The 27,530-nt window shown below is 44.6% G+C and overlaps 1 protein-coding gene across 2 annotated transcripts in view; it reads right to left on the bottom strand.

The window, feature by feature from the left end:
* Window positions 1-13,291, bottom strand: part of AHDC1 (AT-hook DNA binding motif containing 1) — a 137,455-nt gene extending 124,164 nt beyond the window's left edge. For both annotated transcript variants that reach the window (XR_013223844.1, XM_077295667.1), the window contains exon 1: window positions 12,862-13,291. Coding sequence is in view for 1 of the 2 variants with exons in the window: in XM_077295667.1 (XP_077151782.1) it covers window positions 12,862-12,928 (67 nt within the window). In the remaining variant the exon portion in view is untranslated. The remainder of the gene's footprint in view (window positions 1-12,861) is intronic.
* Window positions 13,292-27,530: the final 14,239 nt, after the last annotated feature.

The following is a 27,530-nucleotide window of genomic DNA, read 5'->3' as shown; positions in this document are numbered from 1 at the left end:
ATGTCTGTCACATCCCCCGGCGTCCGCGCTGCTGCTCAGAGCTTCCTGCACTGAATGTGTCAGTGTCGGCCGTAAAGCAGAGCACAGCGGTGACATCACCGCTGTGCTTTAGGGCCGGCGCTTACACAGTGCAGGGAAGCTGAAGGCAGGGGACGCGACAGACACAGCAATGTAAGTATGTAGTGTTTGTTTGTTTTTTACATTTACACTGGTAACCAGGGTAAACATCAGGTTACTAAGCGCGGCCCTGCGCTTAGTAACCCGATGGTTACCCGGGGACTTCGGCATCGTTGGTCGCTGGAGAGCTGTCTGTGTGACAGCTCACCAGCGACCACACAGCGACGCTGCAGCGATCGGCATCGTTGTCGATATCGCTGCAGTGTCGCTTAATGTGACGGTACCTTAAGTCTTCCACATACCAAAATACAGGTTAAAGTATATAAAACAAGCAATGATTGCAGGTTCAAATCCAATAGGTAAACTAAAAGTGTAAAAATAAAAAATTTAAAAACCATGAAAAAAACTGAACTACCCCATTAAATTAAAAAAACTCAAAACAAACCAATTAGTATCGCTATGTCCATAAAAATCCAATCATAATATAAAACTAATTAAAACATATGGTAGAATTGAGATTTTTCAGCTGCTACATGTCCCTAAAAAAATGCAATAAAAAAAGTGATAAAAAAAATGTGGTATGCAACACAAATTGGTATCAAACATGACCACTTGCTATGCGAAAAAATAAACGAGCTCACAGAGTTCGGTTTATGGAAAAATAAAAACGTTAAGGGTCACAAACAAACTTTTTTCTTTTTACAAATGTGAAAACCTACAGAAATTTGTATCACTGATCATACTGAACTAGAAAATAATGTTTTAATGTGTCAGGTGATTTTTACTGTACAATGAACAATGTAAAGAAGGAACGTAAAAACAATGGTGGAAGTGTGTTATTTTTACCATTTCACTGCCGCCACTGCCATCAGTCTGTGACCTGCTGGCTGCCCCAGTGTTTCATGGAGAGAGCCAAAGGTCACAACTCAATACAAGTCTATGAGAGCCTCACTCTGACTAACAGACTTGCATTGAGAGCTTGTGACAAAGCCTCTGACTTCAGGCTGATCAGAAGCGGTGCTCACAAGTGAAAAGCTGGAGCGGTGCTTTAAAAGGTAACCTGTCACCACGAAAGTACAGCCCAATATGCAGACTCCATGTTATAGAGCAGGGGGTGCTGAGTAGATTGCTATACAGTTTTGTGAGGAAATATTAAGTTCAACTTGAATTTTCATAATTTAATCCTCATCTTTCCAGGATTTTAGGTCCAGTGGTCGGTCCTATCAGTGACTGACAGCTATATCTGTATGTGATAGGACCGCACACTGGACCTAAAATCCTGGAAAGAGCAAAGGATACAGAATCTTTATTCACAAAACTATATCAATCTGCTCGGCGCCTCTTCCTCTACAATATGGAGCCTGCAAATTAGACTGCATTTTCATGGTGACAGGTTCCCTTTAAAACTACAACTAAAGTGCGAAAGCAAATATTGCCCACTGCATGAAGAGGATTAAAAGATACAGTAGTGGTTGGCATTATTTATGTTTAAAGGGGTTTCCTCAAATATCTTCAGGAGTGCACCTCTTCTGGTCACCGGCTTCCAGTTTCGCCAAAGGAAGGTGCACTCCTTAACATGGACGATTGGGACCAGAGGCATGGTCTAAACTCTGCCATTTCTCTACCAGAGGCAGCTGTGGTTGTGCATCATGGAATAAGTGCAGGGGGGACTAAGGTTGGTCAGATCGTGGGAACCAGCAAGAGCCGTGAACGAGCTATAAATCATAAAGCCTGCTCATGCCATGTACTCCTTTACCTGGGTAACCAGCCAGGCTAGGAATGCAGGGTGGCCTAGGAAACTACTGTAAACTATACAAGTAAAAATCCCTCCATTCTTCAGAACAGAGTGGAGCTTTAATAAAGGTGTAAATTGCAAAAGGTGCTTGTGTTTTTTTACAAGCAGTTCGCAAGTTCACCTGCTATGAACTTGAGAGAAGTCCATTAAAGTTCAGCCCAAACGAGAAGAACATTAGGCTGTGTTCACCTACTGAACCCACAGTGAATTTTTCCCCCACATTTTAATTGCATCAAAACCACAATGCATTTGCTGTGATTTCATAAAGCCATGGCAAAACATGCCCCGCAATGTGTGAATACAGCCTTAAAAAAAAGAAAGCGATCTGAAGGAGGTGTTTATTGAACTTCATGTCGACAGACTGTAGTAGGCTGGGGTAGGAATACAAATGTCAAGAACATGCATTCTTGTTGTACAACACAGTATTAAGGGGGAAAAAAATCAAGTCTGAGAACTTAATGCTTTATGGAAAGAGCAGGTTCAGTGGCTGGCGCCTTCAAAAAGTATTTAAATTCTGTTTGATTTGCAGGATTTCTGTAAGTTCGGCTGTTTCCATAGTAACATAATGCTGTACAGAAGCCTCACACAGCCATAGAACAATGTGTTTGTAAGACTGCACAGTCCCTCGCATTGCCTTCAGGAACGTAATACATTGTTGAGATATTGTCTCAACAATGTATTACGTTCCTGAAGGCAATGGGAGGGACAATCTTTGACCACAACAAATAGAAATCTCAAAAGGATTTTACACCTCTAAGACCTTCACATAAGGGCAGGTGTCAGCACAATGTCCTAGAATGATCTGTAAAATAATAAGGCTGGGTGAAAATGCATTAAACAACTTAAATAGGCATATTAACCCTCTACACCATGCACATGCCGCACCCCACCTGTGCCCAACCGTACCAGTATGTAATCCAACATCCCACGGGCCAGAGAAAGCAAAAAATAATAAACAAGCTTATTTTAGTCTGCATAACCCCAAACCAATTGTTGCCAAGGGTACCATGCTCTAAGTACACACAAAATACATACATTTACAAAAACATTGAAAAGAAAAATAAAGCTTATGGTCCTGCACAATAAAATCTGCCATGTGCAGTAAAACAGGCAGTGAGAAAGCCCATAGAAATAAAATGCTTTGCAGCTGAAAGAATAGCTTTGCAAGTAAAAATGTTTTCCATACACTTATTTCTGCAGCATGTGCATGGACTTTTACTAGATGGATTTATATGAATGGGACCTTCTGAGACATTTCTGCAATACAACTGCCAAATGACCCCCAAAATACTCCTACCACAAAGATTCCACAGTAAACCACCACCCTGTCACTGATAAACGCACCACATTGGCCTCTGCACCACTCCTGAACTCCTTTGACACCAAAGTCCCATCTGTATGATGGGTCATCACTTGCAGATTGCAGGGTTTGTAGTTTTTGTGGCACCCAGATGTACTAACTGGTAGCTCCTCTCACACTAAAGTGAACTGCCAACCAAGAAGTTGATCTTTGTTTGCAGCCCTTGGTTCTGTCTCAAGAGTCCCCAAACCATGAAGACACGGCCCCACTGCTGCAGGATGTAAACAGTCCCCGGGAGCAGAGGTGGAGAAGCATCGCTAGATTAAAGGATTAGTCTGTGCACAAGTATACTTGTGTACATAATTCTATCATTCTACGGCTGTGAAGTCAGTCAGCAGAAATCCAACGACTGGACATCTGGCTTTAAAATAAAAAATAACATCTTAATCTGTCATTTATTAAAAGCATTGCTTGTTGAATATTTATTTTCACATTAATCCAGAAAATTATATCAGGTGTGTTGTGTTCTATTAATCCAAGGTCCCTATTTAGTTTACTTAAATTCATTATTTCTAATAAATGTACATGAGCCATTTATGGAGGTCTCTGAAAAAGGAAAAATTGAGGAGTCTGAAGTCTTGTTTACTGATATCACAAAACTATATCATGCTAAATCAAGAAATATTTAACATGTTTTCAGTCTAGTTTCATAGGATTCGAATGGCATGGGTAATTACCACTGGCAGGTAACGTTCTGGGCAACATGAACACCTAACATATTAATACATTATTGGTCTGTAATTTACATTTCCATACAGGTAAATTGCCAGTTTGGGAACTATAGAAATGGTTTCTAAAGTAGCAAAAGCCACCATCAAGGATCCAGTGATTAAGAGAATAACCACCCATTGTGTACCGCACTTATGTTTCTGATCTAGACATTGGTAAAGCGCCCTATAACGTTTGCTAGCCTTATTCATTTGCAGAGCCACTAATTTCAACATAAGCTTGCATAGAAGACTTGACGTAGCCCCTGACAGAGAGAAGAGGTGACCGAAGTGCAGCTGTACTTTTTCTGAAACATGGCAGACTCAACGTGACCAGACGCATTAGAATAATGTTCGCCAAAACCACAGTTTGGTATAGAATACCATCTAATACATATGGTGGATTCCCAACTCTCTCCTGACAAAGGAGGTGTGCTTTATTTCAACACTTCCAATTATGTTGTTGCCATGGAGCAGACACTGCTGCTAGAGGTTCCTGAAGCTGTTTGCCCCCTCTCCCCATTAGAAAGACAAGTACACACAGCTTAGCTAAGTATGCATGTGCGCATAGGAAAAAGCTGTTGGCTAGCAGAGGCATATGCATCTTATGAAAAAAATAAATAAATAACGAGAACATCATAAAGTATAAACCAGGGTCCAGTACATCTGAGCGATGGATATCATTCTTCAATAGGGTTACTTTAACTTTTAGGCTATGTGCACACATCAGGAATTGCCGCAGAAATTTCCGCGGCAATCCCAAAACTCCCTGCAGTGGGAAAAAAGCATGTGAAATTGGCATGCGGTTTCCCGCTAAACACTAGCATTTTACAAGCGTAATTAGCGCTTTCCAAGCGATCTGTAGCATCGCTAGGAAAACTGATTGACAAGTGTGAACAACTTTTTACTATTGATGCGGCCTATGCAGCATCAATAGTACAAAGATCTAATGTTAAAAATAATTTTATATATATATATATATATATATATATATATATATATATATATATATATATATATATATATATATATATATATACACACACACACATACACACACACACATATATATATATATATATAATGCTTAATGTATGCGGTTTTATCGTGTTTTTCATAGTGAAAAAACGTGAAAATTCCTGAATGTGTGCACATAGCCAAAGGCTATGTGCACATGATGCGGATTTGCTGCGGATCCGCAGCAGATTTTTCAGCGCAGAAACGCTGCAGATGCGCACTGTGATGTACAGTATAATGTTATTCAATGGAAAAAAAAAAAAAAAAAAAAAGATGTGCACATGGTGCGGAAAAATCAGTGCGGAATTGCTGCGGATTTCAAAGAAGTGCAATGTCACTTCTTTTGTGCGGATCTGCAGCGTTTCTGCACCCCTCCATGTTAAAATTCTGAAGTGGCAAAAACCGCTGAAAATCTGCACAAAATCCGCATCAATTCCGCACAAAATCTGCGGTAAATACGCGGCTGCGGATTCTACCAGGAGATGCGGATTTTGTGCAGAAAATTCTGGACCTCTTTTTCTACGTGTGCACATAGCCTTATAGTTGTTTACTGGATTTTAGCTTCCTAATCCAGGCACCCCTGAAAATTATTTGCTTTTAATTAATTCCCCGTTCTAATAGACTGAACCCACTCCACCCCCTGGTATATAACCACTTTTAATCTACCTGACAACTCCCCCTTTCCTCGTGTCTTTCCACTATCTCCCCTGTTCCAATTTATCCCCCATACCTCCTCCTTTTCCAAACCTTCTGCCTTATTCAGGAATATCAGGCCTGGCTCTCTCTCCTCCCCCTCTCCTATGGGATGCGGCCTACAATCTGATGCCTGCTGTCTGTCAGGTCCTTGCCACATATTTTCCGCTGACCCCCAACCGCTTCTTGCTGCAGCAGTTTGGGAGGGAGGGGTAGAGAGAGGGCCAGCACAGGCTCCAGGGCAGGAGGGGGAGGAGGTGGGGAGAAATCCGACAGGGCTCTACCATCGATCTGATAACTGAGCTTAAGCTGGCACCTCTCCCTTTCCGTGCAGATAACACAAAAAGTGGTAATAAGTATCCATAGGAGGTTCTGCATGATGGTGATGTGGACAGGACTAAGAATTGATACACTTACATGCTACTTCTCATTTATAGGACAATGATACGCAGAGGTGCCGCTGATCAGTAACTGCGCCTCATGTGTATTAGGTACACAGCTCCGTACTGCTTGCATGTAACTACATGGAAACTGAAATCCAAAATCCTCTGTATACACCCAATGACAAAAGATCCAGCTACAGTGCCGAACTTGCCTATTGTCTTCTACACAAAGAAATGCTTGGATGACTAATAATTTAGTAGTAGAAGAAAATCCACTGCAGAGATCCATTCTTTAGTATAAAAAAAACTCAAAGTACCAACAAAATCCTAAAGAAATCATTGTGAGCGGTATTTAAGACAGTGTTGTGTGATAGCAGAGGATGACTGCACATGTCTTCCCCTGAACACCTGTTGGTTTATAGGGGGAGGAGAGAATTCTACATCTAAAACCGGAACTAAGGGATCCAGCAGAAGTCCAGAACTGCACACTGAAGGGGAGCCGGATCAGGGTTTAAAGCTTTATTACTTGAATACTGTGCAGATTTTGATTTCACGTCCTGGTTATGTAGCAATGTAAACCCACACACAACATGCACAAAACTGTCATACTATGTGAACCTATTAATGACATTATCAAAGTCTACAGGGTCATTTCGATAAATGCAGAATAGGCAGTTAAAGGAGTGCGTGTGGTCGCTCACAAGGTGACTGGAATGAAAAGGGTTGTGAAATTTTCCAATCCAGCTTTGAACTGTCACTAAGCATGTTAAACAACTGGCTAGAAAAATTGCATGCAAATATTCTACATAAAGATATGGTCCTATACTGTGACTGGTAAGAAAACGAACAGTTCTGGCATTTATACTAACATCAGACCTATTACAACAAACGATTTTAGTGGCCTCTACTTGTAGCTTGAGGCCACGGTCACACTAGCAGTATTTGGTCAGTATTTTACATCAGTATTTGTAAGCCAAAACCAGGAGTGGGTGATAAATGCAGAAGTGGTGCATATGTTTCTATTATACTTTTCCTCTGATTGTTCCACTCCTGGTTTTGGCTCACAAATACTGAGGTAAAAAAAAAAAAATCACCAAATACTGAAAGCGTGAAGGTGGCCTTAAGGGGGTTGTCTGGTTTTAAATGAAAGGTCTGCAATCACTGTGTGACTGCAGACTTTTGAATGCCCCCAGAGCAAACATTGTATTCGGCGAGGATTCACCGGTTTCTGAGCCAGGAACAGTGGTGATGTATGCAATATGTAAATTCCCGGGCAGGAGCAATCTAGTGGGCACTGCCACTCCAGGCCGAGTGGCAACAACCCCGACACGCGCATCGGGGTGGGTGCCACTCTGCAAGGAGTCTCATTCTTCCATTGCAGTAAGTACAGCTTACATTACCCTTTGATTGTCCACCCATAACAATGTTGTATAATAGAGCACTTCTGCACTTTCTATGTCGGATATATGCCATAACCACATACACTCAATGTCTATCCGCTATTTCATCCTTCTTCTCTGCTAGATTTCTGAAACTTAACATGGACAAAACAGAATTCATCATCTTTCCCCCATCTCACGCGTCCCCCCCAACGAACCTATCCATTACAGTAAATGGCTGCCCACTCTCCCCAGTCCCACAAGCTCGCTGCCTCTGGGTAATCCTTGACGTTGATCTCTCCTTCAAACCACATATCCAAACCCTTTCCACTTCCTGCAGACTTCAACTCAAAAATATTTCACGAATCCGTACATTCCTCAACCAAGAATCTGCAAAAACCCTAGTCCATGCCCTCATCATCTCTCGCCTCGACGACTGCAACCTCCTGCTCTGTGGCCTCCCCTCGAACACTCTCGCACCCCTCCAATCTATTCTAAACTCTGCTGCCCGACTAATCCACCTGTCCCCCCCCCCCCCCGCTATTCCCCGGCCTCTCCCTTCTGTCAATCCCTTCACTGGCTCCCCATTGCCCAGAGACTCCAGTACAAAACCCTAACCATGACGTACAAAGCCATCCACAACCTGTCTCCTCCATACATCTGTGACCTCGTCTCCCGGTACTTTCCTACACGCAACCTCCGATCCTCACAAGATCTCCTTCTCTACTCCCCTCTTATCTCCTCTTCCCACAAATCGCATACAAGATTTCTCTCACGCATCACCCCTACTCTGGAACTCTCTACCACAACACATCAGACTCGCCTACCATCGAAACCTTCAAAAAGAGCCTGAAGACCCACCTCTTCCGACAAGCCTACAACCTGCAGTAACCACCGATCGACCAAACGGCTGCATGACCAGCTCTATCTTCGCCTACTGTATTCTCACCCATCCCTTGTAGAAAGTGAGCCTTCGCGGGCAGGGTCCTCTCTCCTCCTGTACTAGTTATGACTTGTATTGTTTAAGATTATTGTACTTGTTTTTATTATGTTTACCCCTCCTCACATGTAAAGCACCCTGGAATAAATGGGGCCTATAACAATAAATAATAATAATAACAACACTGCAGAAGTTTGCCAATATACCTGACTCCCTGATGATACATGGACTTTTATACACCTTGAGGGTGCACCCCCTGCATCTTTGTATATTCTTTTGTTACTGTTCTGATTTATTCAATAAAGTATATATATTTTTAACATCCGTGTTCATTCTGGGCTTTCATGGTCGATTGACACATTTTTTTCTTCTGTTAATCATTACCGACCATCCAATTTTTAGCCACCACCATCCCAATTTGTAGTATGACAATTTCATATATGCGCAATATTTACCTATTACATCACAACACCTCTCATATGCAAGTTATACTCCTATGTTATCCCCCTTGGTTTTTTTTCATTTAAAACCACAGACAGCATGCACACTTAGGAACATATGAACAAATAATGCTGGTACAACATAAGCTCTTACGTTTCAAACTCCCACTGTATATTCCAACATGGCCAAAAAGCAGGTTAGCTGGCATTAAAAACTCCCATCAGTGTTATTCACACTGGGTAAAATTAAAACCCTATGAACTAATATGGTTACTGTTCAGATTTCTGGAATTATGAACAAAATATAATTTTGTATAGTGCTTTTGTTTTATGGAATTCATTCTGCAATGGGGGTCCTCAGTAATGACTATGCTGTGGTCAGTTAAGTACATGCTGAATGACATGTAATGGGTTGTATGCCATACACATACCAAGCCAGAGAGACAAGGCACCTTAGCTTTCAGGATAGGTATTAATGGCTTGTCTACACTGAGATTAGTTTCACATGATTATTTGTTATCTGGCTACACTACCCTTTAGGCCTCATTCACACTTGTTTTTTTACAATCTGTCAAAATGTTGAAAAGATGGATCCTGTGCAGATTGTAAAAAACAAGTGCACTGGGTCCGTTTTTTTTTACGGATCCGTCGAGGCCATGTGCAGACGTTGTGTATGCATCTTCGCCGCGTTTTTCCGCTGCAAAGACGCATACACAACACAACCCAGGTTAAAAATAATAGTAAAAAAAAAAAATAAATAAAAATCGTGATATTCTTACCATCCGGTGTCCCCTGCAGCCTTCCCGCTGCTGCCCGTTCCCAGTAATGTCTTGCGAGCAATGACCTGTGACGACCGCTACGTTATCGGGTCATTTTGCAATGCATTACTGGGAACGGGAGCTGCCGGCAGCATCGCGAAGGCTGCGGGGGACGCCAGAAGGTAAGAATATCATGATTTTTTTTATTATTATTTTTAACATTATATCTTTTTACTATTGATGCTGCATAAGTAGATGAATAGTAAAAAGAGAGAGTGAGACAGAATTTCCCTGATGGGAAATTCTTCCGCGCATGCTCAGTTTCAAAAGACGGCAACCGTCGCTGGATTCCTGCTTTTGACAGTCAGTGACGGATCCTGCGTCCATAGGCTTCCATTATAGCAGACGACGGACAGCGCAGGATCAGTTGCTGAGCGATTTTCCGACGTACAGAAAAAACGTTCCTCTGTGCGTTGTCTCCGCCCGGCGGACAGCAATTTTACGACGGATACAGTGCACGATGGATGAAACGGAAGGCCATCCTTTACAATCCGTCACTAATACAAGTCTATGAGAAAAATAAATAAATCCAGCAGAAACATTTGCTGGATCCGTTTTTTTTTGTTTTGTTTTTTTCACAAAACGACGGAAGTGTGAAAGAGGCCTTATCCTTCCTGATGGCTACTGTACAACACAAGTACTCTGCAGGTCACAAGCTTCATGTTCAGCACTTTAATAACACTTACATGAATGAAACTGAGAATTTCATATATATAGTGCAGAAACACTATCAATGTATACTTATGCAACTTTAAAACAGAATACTGATGAACATATTCCCCTTACATGAATATTCTGGGATGGAAAACGTAAATCTCATGCCTACAAAATTAAACAAATGAGAGCTTATACCAGAGAGCTGGTACTGTACCCATTCACACACTACCTTGTTCCATGTTGGGATGGAGTTTGTAAGATATGACAAAATAACAGGAAAACCTATATGCTGCTAAACCCCATACAGAGAGACAACATTAAGAATTCCATCTTGCTGTAGACTCAACTTGTCTGAAAAAAAACAAATAAGTTTGAGAATACAGCATATTACGCATGTATAGACCAGAATGATACAGATCTATATACTCATGCAGAGAGCCATGAATTGGTAAATGCAATCATTTTGGATGCCCATACAGACTCACAAAAAGTGTAATATAATTACCACAATTTCCCAACATTTCACAATAACCCAGTTCCATTTAATATAAAAAAAATAGCCTTGTATTGAGCAATGCATTCATTACCCTGACTGAATACACCATCTCCGCCAAACAATCTTGTTCTAACTCCTCCCATTATATAGTATTTGTCTATGATCAGTGAATGCTAATTGGCCATTTCCCACACACACTGGAATCTAGCCATAAAACTACTCCTATCACCTAACAGCACACAGGACTCCCCAATTACCAGTGCCAAACTGCAAGCTAAGCAAATAGCAGAATCTAGGTCCTTGACAGCCTCAAGATATCCTCAACTGACCAAAATGGCCCAGTTCAAGAAAGCAGCAACCAAACACGATCAGCACTAGCCACAGGGCGCCAGCTGTAGTGCTCACTGGCATAGGCAGAGATACTACAATCCCTGCACCATATAAAACCCGCAGGAGGAAGAGAAAGAAGTAGAATCCAAAGACTTTGTATATCAGACAATCTCCAACCGCAGACTAAAAAAAAACAAAAAAAAAACAAGTAGTCAAAACGCCAAAAAACACCAGATCCATCATCAGTGCACATTTAACAAAAACTGTAAATAAAAATTAACGTGTTTACTAACAACTCCATACAGGATTTATAGGTATCCACCAGGAAAAAGCCCACAAACGTGCACAATACAGACAAGCCAGTCAGAATCTCTCAGCAGTGGGTCTAACACACAACTAGTCCCAGGAGAGATCAATGTACCATACAATGAGCAGCATCAGCAGGTAGAGCACATATAGTCATCCATATTAGGAACATCCAGAAAGAAGCAATCCCTCCAGCATGACTAGCAGATGAGGGCTATACGGTGAGCCTGGCACATGACTAGCAGATGAGGGCTATACGGTGAGCCTGGCACATGACTAGCAGATGAGGGCTATACGGTGAGCCTGGCACATGACTAGCAGATGAGGGCTATACGGTGAGCCTGGCACATGACTAGCAGATGAGGGCTATACGGTGAGCCTGGCACATGACTAGCAGATGAGGGCTATACGGTGAGCCTGGCACATGACTAGCAGATGAGGGCTATACGGTGAGCCTGGCACATGACTAGCAGATGAGGGCTATACGGTGAGCCTGGCACATGACTAGCAGATGAGGGCTATACGGTGAGCCTGGCACTTGACTAGCAGATGAGGGCTATACGGTGAGCCTGGCACATGACTAGCAGATGAGGGCTATACGGTGAGCCTGGCACTTACGGTTACTTGCCCTGCTCCCTTCTCTCTGCCACCTCAAGCTCCTCCAGACTACTGTGTAATGTAAATATGTATATACGAGTGGGATATTTTCCCAGGCACCGCCCCTCCGCACTCATTGGCTGCTGCACCCCAGTGTCATTGTTTTTGCCTAGGACTCACACATTTTATATAATACACACCAAAAATAATAAACAGTATGTGATAGGAAGGCGAGGGCGCCTGTGATGTCACCTGGAAAGCCCACATCGGGGGTCCGCAGGCATCCCCAGGGCAAACAATGAGGGATGGACACCAGCCAGACCCTACTGGACAGTCTCTCCAAGTGCTAAGCATTAACACGGCCGCACAGAAACACAGACCGACCATTGTTCCCACTAAGGGGTTAAAGGAAAGGGGAGAAAGCAGAGGCACTCAGACAATGCCTGTCACCTGAGCTGGGCCATGTGTCCCCTGACCCGCCGCCCCTCCTCCACCCCTCAGAGGGTAGAGTGGCACCTCTTAATTAGGAGAGAGGGGGAGGGAGGCGAGGTAACGAGCTGGGGATGGTGTCATCCTTATTTTAGGCAGCAAGTACATGCAAACTATAGTCACACACAGTGCTGTGAAGGGGAGAATGGAGGGGGCAGATGACAAGTGACAGGTCCGGAGCCCTGGGCGTGCAGCAAGTTTACGACCTGTGCACTCTAGCCATGCCAGCCACAGAGGCCTACCCGGCCGTGGCCCAGGCACCAGCGGGCCGGGGGATCTATCGCGCCTCACACCTGCTGCCCCTCCCTGCTGGCCGTGCCCCGGTGCCCACACTGACCGCTCCCTGCCGGCTCCGGCTCTTCCCGAGCGCTCATGGCTGATCCAGGTCCGGGCACGCTCAGCATGGTCACATCATCACGGGGCCGAAGTGCGCGGATATCCCCCGGGGCTGCGGGCGCACTCGGAACTCTGCACTGGCCGCTGCTCGGCGCGGACTGCCCTGCGTGCCCCGGTGCGCGCCGGTTCTCCCTGGCTGCGTCTTCGCTTCCGTTCCCAGGTATTCCCCTGGTGAAGTCAGCCAGCCCCACAGTATCCTGCGCGTCTCTCGGTCCACGTATGCGCCGTCTAACCCTCGGATATTTCTTTCTGACTCTGTAGCTGTCGCTCCGGTATATTCCCGGTCTCAGCGCCGCTCTCCCCTCTCCTCCGTGTCTTTGCGCTGAGTGCCTTTGAGCCGCCTCCGCCCGCCGCTGGCACCGCCCCCTTCTCCCTTAGTGTCGCAGGGCATGTTGGGACATGGAGTCCTCCCTGCTGGGCCTCTCACAGGAGAAAAAAGGCATGCCGGGAACTGTAGTTCGTGCGAGGTGACACATACATACGCGCATGCGCTAACTTCATTTAGCGGAAGTAGAATGGACCCAACTTCGAAGCACCAAAACATGCCGGGAGATGTAGTTCTTTTAGTCTACGTATATTGCGGTGTTGCAACTATTGAACGACGATATTTTCTTAGTATTTGAGTCAATATCTACACAACTGAATACCCGTGACTGAATACGCAATGATTTTTCTAACTTTACTTTTGCATCATGGGATTTGAGGTCTCTTAAAGAAGTCATGCATGACGGTAAATGTAGTCCAAGTGCTTGACCAGCAATGGATATTGGAAGTTGTAGTATACCCAGCACAGCTTCTGTGTCAGCGAAATTGTGACCTGTGTGTGTGGTATTCTGCTGCTATTTATGGCCGCTAATATCACTATAAATAGCCGTGATACGTAACGTCACTATAGCCATGATACATAATAACGTCACTATAGCCGTGATACGTAATATCACTATAGCCGTGATACATAATATCACTATAGCCATGATACGTAACGTCACTATAGCCGTGATACATAATAACGTCACTATAGCCATGATACGTAACGTCTCTATAGCCGTGATGCATAACGTCACTATAGCCGTGATACGTAATATCACTATAGCGATGATACATAATATCACTATAGCCATGATACGTAACGTCACTATAGCCGTGATACATAATAACGTCACTATAGCCGTGATACGTAATATCACTATAGCCGTGATACATAATATCACTATAGCCGTGATACATAATATCACTATAGCCATGATACGTAACGTCACTATAGCCGTGATACATAATAACGTCACTATAGCCATGATACGTAACGTCTCTATAGCCGTGATGCATAACGTCACTATAGCCGTGATGCGTAATATCACTATAGCGATGATACATAATATCACTATAGCCGTGATACATAATATCACTATAGCCATGACACGTAACGTCACTATAGCCATGATACGTAACGTCACTATAGCCGTGATGCATAGTAACGTCACTATAGCCATGATACATAATGTCACTATAGCCGGGATACGTAATATCACTATAGCCGTGATACGTAACGTCACTATAGCCGTGATGCATAGTAACGTCACCATAGCCATGATACGTAACGTCACTATAGCCGTGATACATAGTAACGTCACTATAGCCATGATACATAATGTCACTATAGCCGGGATACGTAATATCACTATAGCCGTGATACGTAACGTCACTATAGCCGTGATGCATAGTAACGTCACCATAGCCATGATACGTAACGTCACTATAGCCATGATACATAACGTCACTATAGCCGTGATGCATAACGTCACTATAGCCGTGATACATAATATCACTATAGCCGTGATACATAATATCACTATAGCCATGACACGTAACGTCACTATAGCCGTGATGCATAGTAACGTCACTATAGCCGTGATACATAATAACGTCACTATAGCCGTGATGCATAACGTCACTATAGCCGTGATGCATAACGTCACTATAGCCGTGATACATAGTAACGTCACTATAGCCGTGATACATAATATCACTATAGTCATGATACGTAACGTCACTATAGCCGTGATACATAATAACGTCACTATAGCCGTGATACGTAACGTCGCTATAGCCGGGATACGTAATATCACTATAGCCGTGATACGTAACGTCACTATAGCCGGGATACATAGTAACGTCACTATAGCCATGATACATAATATCACTATAGCCGTGATACATAATATCACTATAGCCATGATACATAACGTCACTATAGCCGTGATACATAATAACGTCACTATAGCCATGATACATAACGTCACTATAGCCGTGATACGTAACGTCACTATAACCGTGATGCGTAACGTCACTATAGCCGGGATACGTAACGTCACTATAGCCGTGATACCTAACTTCACTATAGCCGTGATGCGTAACGTCACTATAGCCGGGATACATAACGTCACTATAGCCGTGATACGTAACGTCACTATGTCACTATAGCCGGGATACATAACGTCACTATGTCACTATAGCCTTGATGTGTAACGTCACTATAGCCGGGATACGTAACGTCACTATAGTCGGAATACGTAATGTCACTATAGTCGGGATACGTAACGTCACTATAGCCGGGATACGTAACGTCACTATGTCACTATAGCCGGGATACATAACGTCACTATGTCACTAGCCTTGATGTGTAACGTCACTATAGCCAGGATACGTAACGTCACTATAGCCATGATACGTAACGTCACTATAGCCGGGATACGTAACGTCACTATAGCCGGGATACATAACGTCACTATAGCCGTGATACATAATATCACTATAGCCGTGATACATAATATCACTATAGCCGTGATACGTAACGTCACTATACCCATTAAATGTCACCTGCTTAACCCAGCAGGAAGTACGGCGGCGTCTAAAAATCACTAAAATTGACAAATCTCCGGGCCCGGATGGGATACACCCCCGAGTACTGCAGGAACTAAGTACAGTCATTGATAGACCATTATTTTTAATCTTTAAAAACTCCATAATAACAAGGTCTGTACCACAGGACTGGCGTATAGCAAATGTGGTGCCAATATTCAAAAAGGGGACAAAAACTGAACTCGGTAACTATAGGCCAGTAAGCTTAACCTCTACTGTGGGTAAAATCCTGGAGGGCATTCTAAGGGATGCTATACTGGAGTATCTGAAGAGGAATAACCTCATGACCCAGTATCAGCACGGGTTTACTAGGGACCGTTCATGTCAGACTAATTTGATCAGCTTCTATGAAGAGGTAAGTCCTGGACTGGACCAAGGGAACCCAGTGGACGTAGTGTGTATGGACTTTTCAAAAGCTTTTGATACGGTGCCACACAAAAGGTTGATACATAAAATGAGAATAATGGGGATAGGGGAAAATATGTGTAAGTTGGTTAAGAGCTGGCTCAGGGATAGGAAACAAAGGGTGGTTATTAATGGAGCACACTCGGACTGGGTCGCGGTTAGCAGTGGGGTACCACAGGGGTCAGTATTGGGCCCTCTGTTATGATCCTTAGTGGCTGAGGATCACAGAACTGACTAGCTAAGTTACTGAACATAGAACGAGCTCTAGGGAGGTGGTAACTGGACTGACCGCAATCCTCATCCTAACCGAACACACTAAAGGTAGCTGGTGAACGTGCCTGAATTCCTAGACGTCTCGACGCAGCCTGAGAAACTAGCTACCCCTAGAGAGAAAGAAAGTAAGACCTCACTTGCCTCAGAGAAATAACCCCAAAGATATAGAAAGCCCCCAACAAATAATAACGGTGAGGTAAGGGGAAAATACAAACGTAGAAATGAAACAGATTCAGCAAATGAGGCCCGCTAATACTAGATAGCAGAAGACAGATAGGAAACTGTGCGGTCAGTAGAAAACCCTATACAAAATATCCACGCTGAGAATTCAAGAACCCCCACACCAACTAACAGTTTGAGGGGAGAAACTCAGCCCCCTAGAGCTACCAGCAAGCGAGGAAATCACATATTAGCAAGCTGGACAAGGACAGATAATAAACCAAGAAACATATTGAACACTGATGATCAAAAAATGAACAAACAGAAACTTAGCTTCTCTTGGAGAGACTGATAACGAAGGTAGTCAGGAGAGATCAAAATAGCACTGAATACATTGACAGCAGGCAACAACTGAAAGTCCAGGTGAGCTAAATAGGAAACCAACCAGCAGATAACGAGACAGCTGATCCCAGCCACAGACCTGCAGAATGACAAAAAGAGCCACCAGAGGGAGCCCAAAGATAGCACTCACACAGTACCACTTGTGACCACAAGAGGGAGCCCAAAATCAGAGTTCACAACAGTACCCCCCCTTGAGGAGGGGTCACCGAACCCTCATCAAAACCCCCAGGGCGATCAGGATGAGCAACATGGAAGGCATGAACCAAATCGGCCGCATGAACATCAGAGACGACAACCCAGGAATTATCCTCCTGACCATAGCCCTTCCACTTAACCAAATACTGAAGCCTCCGTCTAGAAATATGAGAATCCAAGATCTTCTCCACCACGTACTCCAATTCGCCCTCAACCAGCACCGGAGCAGGGGGCTCAACAGAAGGAACCACAGCCACCACATACCTCCGCAACAAAGACCTATGGAACACATTATGAATGGCAAACGACGCTGGGAGGTCCAAACGAAATGACACAGGGTTAAGGATTTCCAAAATCTTATAAGGACCGATGAAGCGAGGCTTGAACTTAGGAGAGGAGACTGTCATGATTCCCCAATGGCATGGGAACATCAGAAACACAAAAATAACAGACTAGCTCTCGGGTGATGGAAACTCAAGCTGACCGTGACCTAAATCTACCACACAACTAACAGTAGCCAGGAAGCATTCCTACGGCTGCCTAGATGCCATGCGCCAGCCGGAGAACTAACTACGCCTGGAAGAGGAAGGAACAGACCTGGCTTACCTCTAGAGAAATTCCCCAAAGATGATAGTAGCCCCCACGTATATTAACGGTGAGTTCAGAGGAAAAGACATACACAGTATGAAGGTAGATTTAGCAAAGCGAGGTCCACTTACTAGATAGAGGAAGGATACAAAAGAGGACTTCACGGTCAGCTGAAAAACCCTTTCAAAAACCCATCCTGAAATTACTTTAAGACTCCTGTGTCAACTCATGACACAGGAGTGGCAATTTCAGTCCACAAGAGCTTCCAGTAACAGGAAATGACAAAACTGTAAACTGGACAAGAAAAACAAAACAATAAGGACAAGAGTCCACTTAGCTGATCAGCAGACTAGTAGCAGGAACATGCAACTGAATGACTCAGGTTACAATGATGACCGGCAAGGAAGTGACTGGAGAGCAAGGCTAAATAGGGAACTCCCAAAACTGATGGAAGCAGGTGAGCTGAGGCAGAAAAGCACACACAAGTCTCCAGTACCACCAGCCACCACCAGGGGAGCCAAAAAGCGGATCACAACAGTACCCCCCCCTTAAGGAGGGGGCACCGAACCCTCACAAGAACCGCCAGGGCGACCCGGATGAGCCCTATGAAAGGCACGAACCAAATCCGAGGCATGAACATCAGAGGCAGTTACCCAAGAATTATCTTCCTGACCATAGCCCTTCCATTTAACCAGGTACTGGAGTCTCCGCCTGGAAATACGGGAGTCCAAGATCTTCTCTATAACGTACTCCAATTCACCCTCAACCAGCACAGGAGCAGGAGGCCCAGCAGAAGGAACCACCGGCACCTCGTATCTCCGCAACAACGACCGAACACATTATGGATAGCGAAAGATGCCGGAAGGTCCAAACTAAAGGAAACAGGGTTAATAATCTCCAAAATCCTATAGGGACCGATGAACCGAGGCTTAAATTTAGGAGAAGAAACCCTCATTGGGACAAAACGGGAAGACAACCACACCAAGTCCCCAACACGAAGGCGAGGACCAACCCGACGCTGGCGGTTAGCAAACCGCTGAGTCCTCTCCTGGGACAAATTCAAATTGTCCACCACTTGTTCCCATATCCGATACAACCGATCCACCACAGCATCTACTCCAGGACAATCCGAAGACTCCACCTGACCAGAAGAAAAACGGGGATGAAACCCCGAATTGCAAAAGAAAGGGGAAACCAAAGTGGCAGAACTGGCCCGATTATTAAGAGCAAACTCCGCCAACGGCAAAAAGGCAACCCAATCATCCTGATCCGCAGACACAAAACACCTCAAATACGTCTCCAAAGTTTGATTAGTTCGCTCCGTCTGGCCATTAGTCTGAGGATGGAAGGCAGACGAAAAAGACAAATCAATGCCCAACCTGGCACAGAATGCCCGCCAAAATCTAGAAACGAACTGGGTACCCCTATCAGAAACGATATTTTCAGGATTACCATGCAAGCGAACCACATTTTGAAAAAACAAAGGAACCAACTCAGACGAGGAAGGCAACTTCGGCAATGGCACCAAATGAACCATCTTAGAAAAACGGTCACACACCACCCAGATAACAGACATCCTCTGAGAGACAGGAAGATCAGAAATAAAGTCCATCGAGATGTGCGTCCAAGGCCTCTTCGGAATAGGCAAGGGCAACAACAACCCGCTAGCCCTAGAACAACAAGGCTTGGCCCGAGCACACACATCACAAGACTGCACAAAAACACGCACATCACGAGACAGAGATGGCCACCAGAAGGATCTAGCCACCAAATCCCTGGTACCAAAAATTCCAGGATGACCCGCCAGCGTAGAAGAATGAACCTCCGAGATGACTCTACTGGTCCAATCATCAGGAACAAACAGTCTACCAGGTGGACAGCGATCAGGTCTATCCGCCTGAAACTCTTGCAAAGCACGTCGCAGATCTGGGGAAATAGCGGATAATTTCACCCCATCCTTAAGGATACCTGTAGGTTCCGAATCACCAGGGGAATCAGGCTCAAAACTCCTAGAAAGGGCATCCGCCTTCACATTCTTAGAACCTGGTAGATATGAGACCACAAAATTAAACCGAGAGAAAAACAACGACCAGCGCGCCTGTCTAGGATTCAGGCGCCTGGCAGACTCAAGATAAATCAGATTCTTGTGATTAGTCAAAACCACCACCTGATGTCTAGCACCCTCAAGCCAATGACGCCACTCCTCAAATGCCCACTTCATGGCCAAAAGCTCCCGATTACCGACATCATAATTTCTTTCGGCGGCAGAAAATTTTTGAGAAAAGAACGCACAAGGTCTCATCACTGAGCAATCGGAACTTTTCTGCGACAAAACCGCCCCCGCTCCGATCTCGGAAGCATCGACCTCAACCTGAAAGGGGAGAGAGACATCGGGCTGGCGCAACACAGGGGCAGACGAAAAGCGGCGCTTAAGTTCCCGAAAGGCCTCCACAGCGGCAGAGGACCAATTGGCAACATCAGCACCCTTCTTAGTCAAATCCGTAAGAGGCTTAGCAACACCAGAAAAACCAGTTATAAATCGACGATAAAAATTAGCAAAGCCCAAGAACTTCTGAAGACCCTTTAGAGAAGTAGGCTGCGTCCAGTCACAAATAGCCCGAACCTTGACAGGGTCCATCTCAACAGAAGAAGGGGAAAAAATGTACCCCAAAAAGGAAATCTTTTGAACCCCAAAAACACACTTAGAACCCTTTACACACAGAGAATTCTCCCGCAAGACCTGAAAAACCCTCCTGACCTGCTGAACATGAGACTCCCAGTCCTCAGAAAAAATCAAAATATCGTCCAAATACACAATCATAAATTTATCCAGATATTCACGGAAAATATCATGCATAAAGGACTGAAAAACTGAAGGCGCATTAGAAAGGCCGAAAGGCATTACTAAATACTCAAAGTGGCCCTCAGGCGTATTAAATGCGGTTTTCCACTCATCCCCTTGCTTAATTCGCACCAAATTATACGCCCCACGGAGATCAATCTTGGAGAACCACTTAGCCCCCCTTATGCGAGCAAACAAATCAGTAAGCAGCGGCAACGGATACTGATATTTGACAGTAATTTTATTCAGGAGTCGATAATCAATACAAGGCCTCAGCGAGCCATCCTTTTTAGAGACAAAGAAAAACCCAGCTCCTAAAGGTGATGAAGAAGGACGAATATGTCCCTTTTCCAGGGACTCCTTAACATATTCTCGCATGGCAGCATGCTCAGGTACAGATAGGTTAAACAAATGACCCTTTGGAAATTTACTGCCTGGAATCAGATCTATGGCGCAATCACACTCTCTGTGGGGAGGGAGAGAACCAATTTTAGGCTCTTCAAAAATATCCCCAAAATCCGACAAAAATGCAGGAATCTCAGAGGGAATAGATGACGAGATAGGAACCAAAGGTATGTCCCCATGAGCCCCCCGACATCCCCAGCTTAACACAGACATAGTTTTCCAGTCCAGTACTGGGTTATGAGATTGTAACCATGGTAATCCAAGCACTAAAACATCATGTAAATTATACAACACGAGGAAGCGAATCATCTCCTGATGGTCTGGAGTCATACGCATAGTCACTTGCGTCCAGAACTGTGGTCTATTACAAGCCAGAGGTGTAGAATCAATACCCTTCAGAGGTATAGGAACTTCCAGAGGCTCCAAATCAAACCCACAGCGCCTGGCGAAGGACCAATCCATGAGACTCAGAGCGGCGCCAGAGTCCACATAGGCATCCACGGTAATAACTGATAATGAACAAATCAGAGTTACAGACAGAAGAAATTTAGACTGTAAAGTGCCAATAGAAACAGACTTGTCAACCTTCCTAGTACGTTTAGAGCATGCTGATATAACATGCGCGGAATCACCACAGTAGAAGCACAAGCCATTTTTGCGCCTATAATTCTGCCGCTCGCTTCTTGACAGAATTCTGTCACATTGCATTTTCTCTGGCGTCCCTTCAGAAGATACCGCCAAATGGTGCACGGGTTTGCGCTCCCGCAAACGCCGATCAATCTGAATCGCCATTGTGATGGACTCATTCAGACCTGTGGGCGTAGGAAACCCCACCATGACATCCTTAACGGCATCAGAAAGGCCCTCTCTGAAATTTGCCGCTAGGGCACACTCATTCCACTGAGTAAGCACAGACCATTTACGAAATTTTTGGCAGTATATCTCAGCTTCATCTTGCCCTTGAGACAGGGCTATTAAAGCTTTTTCAGCTTGAATCTCCAAATTAGGTTCCTCATACAGCAACCCTAAAGCCAGAAAAAACGCATCCACATTGAGCAACGCAGGATCCCCTGGTGTCAATGAAAATGCCCAATTTTGAGGGTCACCTCGCAGCAAAGAAATCACAATCTTAACCTGCTGCACAGGATCTCCAGAGGAGTGAGGTCTGAGAGAAAGGAATAATTTACAATTACATTTGAAATTCAGAAACCGAGATCTATCTCCGGAAAATACCTCTGGTGTAGGAATCTTAGGTTCAGAAATAGGAGTACATATAACATAATCTTGTAAATTCTGAAACTTCGTAGCAAGATTATTTAAACCTGCAGCCAAACTCTGAGGGTCCATCCTTAAACCAGAGAGATCAGAGCCATTCAAGGATTAGAAGGAGAGAAAGGCAAGGCTGTAAATAGAGCAGAAATACAACTGAGCCAACTAAGTAGCAAACATGAGAGGGAAAAAAAAAAAAAAATCTACAGACTTCTTTTACTCTCCTTTCTTCTGCCAATTACTTTAACAGTGGCCGGTCATACTGTCATGATTCCCCAATGGCATGGGAACATCAGAAACACAAAAATAACAGACTAGCTCTCGGGTGATGGAAACTCAAGCTGACCGTGACCTAAATCTACCACACAACTAACAGTAGCCAGGAAGCATTCCTACGGCTGCCTAGATGCCATGCGCCAGCCGGAGAACTAACTACGCCTGGAAGAGGAAGGAACAGACCTGGCTTACCTCTAGAGAAATTCCCCAAAGATGATAGTAGCCCCCACGTATATTAACGGTGAGTTCAGAGGAAAAGACATACAAAGTATGAAGGTAGATTTAGCAAAGCGAGGTCCACTTACTAGATAGAGGAAGGATACAAAAGAGGACTTCACGGTCAGCTGAAAAACCCTTTCAAAAACCCATCCTGAAATTACTTTAAGACTCCTGTGTCAACTCATGACACAGGAGTGGCAATTTCAGTCCACAAGAGCTTCCAGTAACAGGAAATGACAAAACTGTAAACTGGACAAGAAAAACAAAACAATAAGGACAAGAGTCCACTTAGCTGATCAGCAGACTAGTAGCAGGAACATGCAACTGAATGACTCAGGTTACAATGATGACCGGCAAGGAAGTGACTGGAGAGCAAGGCTAAATAGGGAACTCCCAAAACTGATGGAAGCAGGTGAGCTGAGGCAGAAAAGCACACACAAGTCTCCAGTACCACCAGCCACCACCAGGGGAGCCAAAAAGCGGATCACAACAGGAGACCTTCATAGGAACATACCGAGAAGACAGCCATACCAAATCCCCAACACGAAGTCGGGGACCCACACCGCGACGGCGGTTGGCAAAGCGCTGAGCCTTCTCCTGTGACAACTTCAAATTGTCCACCACATGGTTCCAAATCTGCTGCAACCTATCCACCACAGAATCCACCCCAGGACAGTCAGACGGCTCCACCTGACCCGAGGAAAAACGAGGATGAAAGCCAGAATTACAAAAAAAAGGCGAAACCAAAGTAGCAGAACTAGCCCGATTATTAAGGGCAAACTCGGCCAATGGTAAAAAAGTAACCCAATCATCCTGATCAGCAGAAACAAAACATCTTAAATAAGTTTCCAAGGTCTGATCAGTTCGCTCGGTTTGGCCATTCGTCTGAGGATGGAAGGCAGACGAAAAAGACAAATCAATGTCCATCTTGGCACAAAAGATCCGCCAAAATCTGGACACAAACTGGGATCCTCTGTCAGACACAATATTTTCAGGGATGCCGTGCAAGCGAACCACATTCTGAAAAAATAGAGGAACCAAATCGGAGGAGGAAGGCAACTTAGGCAAGGGCACCAAATGGACCATTTTAGAAAAACGATCACACACCACCCAGATGACAGACATTCTCTGAGAGACTGGAAGATCCGAAATAAAATCCATGGAAATGTGCGTCCAAGGCCTCTTCGGGACAGGCAAAGGCAAAAGCAAACCGCTGGCACGAGAACAGCAAGGCTTAGCCCGAGCACAAATCCCACAGGACTGCACAAAGGAACGCACATCCCGCGACAAGGAAGGCCACCAGAAGGATCTAGCCACCAAATCTCTGGTACCAAAAATCCCAGGATGACCTGCCAACACCGAAGAATGAACCTCGGAAATAACTCTGCTGGTCCATCTATCTGGGACAAACAGTCTCTCTGGTGGGCAACGGTCAGGTCTATCCGCCTGAAATTCCTGCAGCACTCGTCGCAAATCTGGGGAAATGGCAGACAAAATCACTCCCTCTCTGAGGATACCAGCCGGCTCTAAAACTCCCGGAGAGTCAGGCACAAAACTCCTAGAAAGAGCATCAGCCTTCACGTTCTTCGAACCAGGCAGGTACAAGACCACGAATTCGAAACGGAGAAAAACAACGACCAACGAGCCTGTCTAGGATTCAGCCGCTTGGCAGACTCGAGATAAATCAGATTTTTGTGATCAGTCAAGACCACCACACGATGCTTAGCTCTCTCGAGCCAATGTCGCCACTACTCAAATGCCCACTTCATAGCCAACAACTCCCGATTACCAACATCATAATTCCGCTCGGCAGGCGAAAACTTTCTTGAAAAGAAAGCACAAGGCTTCATCACAGAGCAATCAGAGCTTCTCTGCGACAAAACAGCCCCTGCTCCAATCTCAGAAGCATCAACCTCGACCTGAAAAGGAAGAGAGATATCAGGCTGACATAAAACTGGAGCCGAAGAAAACTGGTGCTTCAGCTCCTGAAAGGCTTCCACGGCCGCAGGAGACCAATTAGTCACATCAGAACCCTTCTTGGTCAAATCCGTCAAGGGTTTAACCACGCCAGAAAAATTAGCAATGAAGCGACGGTAAAAATTAGCAAAACCCAAGAACTTCTGAAGACTCTTAACAGATGTAGGCCGAGTCCAGTCATGAATAGCCTGGACCTTGACTGGGTCCATCTCAATAGTAGAAGGAGAAAAAATAAAACCCAAAAAGGAAACCTTCTGTACTCCGAAGAGACATTTTGAGCCCTTCACAAATAAGGCATTAGCACGCAGGACCTGAAACACCATCCTGACCTGCTTCACGTGAGACTCCCAATCCTCAGAAAAGACCAAAATGTCATCCAGATACACAATCATAAATTTATCCAGATATTCTCGGAAGATGTCATGCATGAAGGACTGAAACACAGAAGGAGCATTAGAGAGTCCAAAAGGCATCACCAAGTACTCAAAATGGCCTTCGGGCATATTAAATGCTGTTTTCCATTCATCCCCCTGCTTAATACGCACAAGGTTATACGCACCACGAAGATCTATCTTGGTGAACCAACTGGACCCCTTAATCCGAGCAAACAGATCAGACAATAATGGCAAAGGAAAGGATACTGAAATTTGACCGTGATTTTATTTAGAAGACGATAATCTATACAAGGTCTCAGAGAACCATCCTTCTTGGCCACAAAAAAGAATCCTGCACCAAGAGGGGATGAGGACGGCCGAATATGTCCCTTCTCCAAAGACTCCTTTATATAACTCCGCATAGCGGTATGTTCTGGTACAGACAAATTAAAAAGTCGTCCCTTAGGGAACTTACTACCAGGAATCAAATTTATAGCACAATCACAATCCCTATGAGGAGGTAGGGCACCGGATCTGGGCTCATCAAATACATCCTGGTAGTCCGACAAAAACTTAGGGACCTCAGAAGGAGTGGAAGAAGCAATTGACACTAAAGGAGCATCGCCATGAATCCCCTGGCAACCCCAACTTGACACAGACATAGCTTTCCAATCCAGAACTGGATTATGGGCCTGCAGCCATGGCAGACCCAAAACGACAACATCATGCAAATTATGCAGCACAAGAAAGCGAATCACCTCCTGATGTACAGGAGTCATGCACATGGTCACTTGAGTCCAATACTGAGGCTTATTCTCAGCCAATGGTGTAGCATCAATTCCCCTCAGTGGAATAGGGAATTCCAAAGGCTCCAGGACCAAACCACAGCGCCTGGCAAACGACAAATCCATCAGATTCAGGGCAGCACCTGAATCCACAAAAGCCATAACCGAGTAGGATGACAAAGAACAAATTAAAGTAACAGACAAAATGAATTTAGGCTGTATAGTACCAACGGTGACAGGTTTAGCGATTTTTTTTAAGCGCTTAGAGCATGCTGAGATAACATGAGTAGAATCACCACAGTAAAAGCACAACCCATTTTGACGTCTATGACTTTGCCGCTCAATTCTGGTCAGAATTCTGTCACATTGCATAGACTCAGGTCTCTATTCAGAAAACACCGCCAGATGGTGCGCAGACTTGCGCTCCCGCAAACGCCGATCAATCTGAATGGCCAAAGCCATTGAGTCATTCAGACTAACAGGCGTGGGGAACCCCACCATAACATTCTTAATGGCTTCAGAAAGACCTTCTCTGAAATTTGCAGCCAGGGCACACTCATTCCATTGAGTAAGCACCGACCATTTCCTAAATTTTTGACAATACACCTCTGCTTCATCCTGTCCCTGACAGAGGTCCAGCAAAGCCTTTTCTGCCTGGTTCTCAAGATTAGGTTCCTCATAAAGCAGTCCAAGCGCCAGAAAAAACGCATCCACATTCAGCAATGCAGGATCTCCTGGCGCCAGGGAGAAAGCCCAATCTTGAGGGTCGCCACGTAACAAGGAGATAACAATTTTAACTTGCTGAGCGGAATCACCAGAGGAACGAGGTCTCAAGGAAAGAAATAATTTACAATTATTCTTAAAATTCAGAAACCTAGATCTATCTCCAGAAAACAACTCAGGAATAGGTCTTTTTGGCTCTGACATAGGACTGTGAACAACAAAATCCTGAATGCTTTGCACCCTTGCAGCAAGATGATCCACACTAGAAGTCAGGCTCTGAATATCCATGTCTGCAGCTGAACTCAAAGCCACCCAGAGATTAAGGGGATGAGAGAAGCTGGACAGACTGCAGCAAAGGGAGAAAAAAAAATTGAACTCAGGACTTCTCTTATCCCACTTCTGCGATGCATTAAACACTTTTTGGCCTGCTGTGCTGTACTGTTATGATCCTTAGTGGCTGAGGATCACAGAACTGACTAGCTAAGTTACTGAACATAGAACGAGCTCTAAGGAGGTGGTAACTGGACTGACCGCAATCATCCTAACCGAACATACTAAAGGTAGCTGGTGAACGTGCCTGAATTCCTAGACGTCTCGACGCAGCCTGAGAAACTAGCTACCCCTAGAGAGAAAGAAAGTAAGACCTCACTTGCCTCAGTCCCCAACAAATAATAACGGTGAGGTAAGGGGAAAATACAAACGTAGAAATGAAACAGATTCAGCAAATGAGGCCCGCTAATACTAGATAGCAGAAGACAGATAGGAAACTGTGCGGTCAGTAGAAAACCCTATACAAAAT

This window comes from Ranitomeya variabilis, chromosome 3 (genome assembly GCF_051348905.1).
Source record: "Ranitomeya variabilis isolate aRanVar5 chromosome 3, aRanVar5.hap1, whole genome shotgun sequence".
NCBI classification, from domain to species: Eukaryota; Metazoa; Chordata; class Amphibia; order Anura; family Dendrobatidae; genus Ranitomeya; species Ranitomeya variabilis.
The sequence above is the reverse complement of the archived record's forward strand: the minus strand, read 5'-3'. Positions and strand labels throughout refer to the sequence as shown.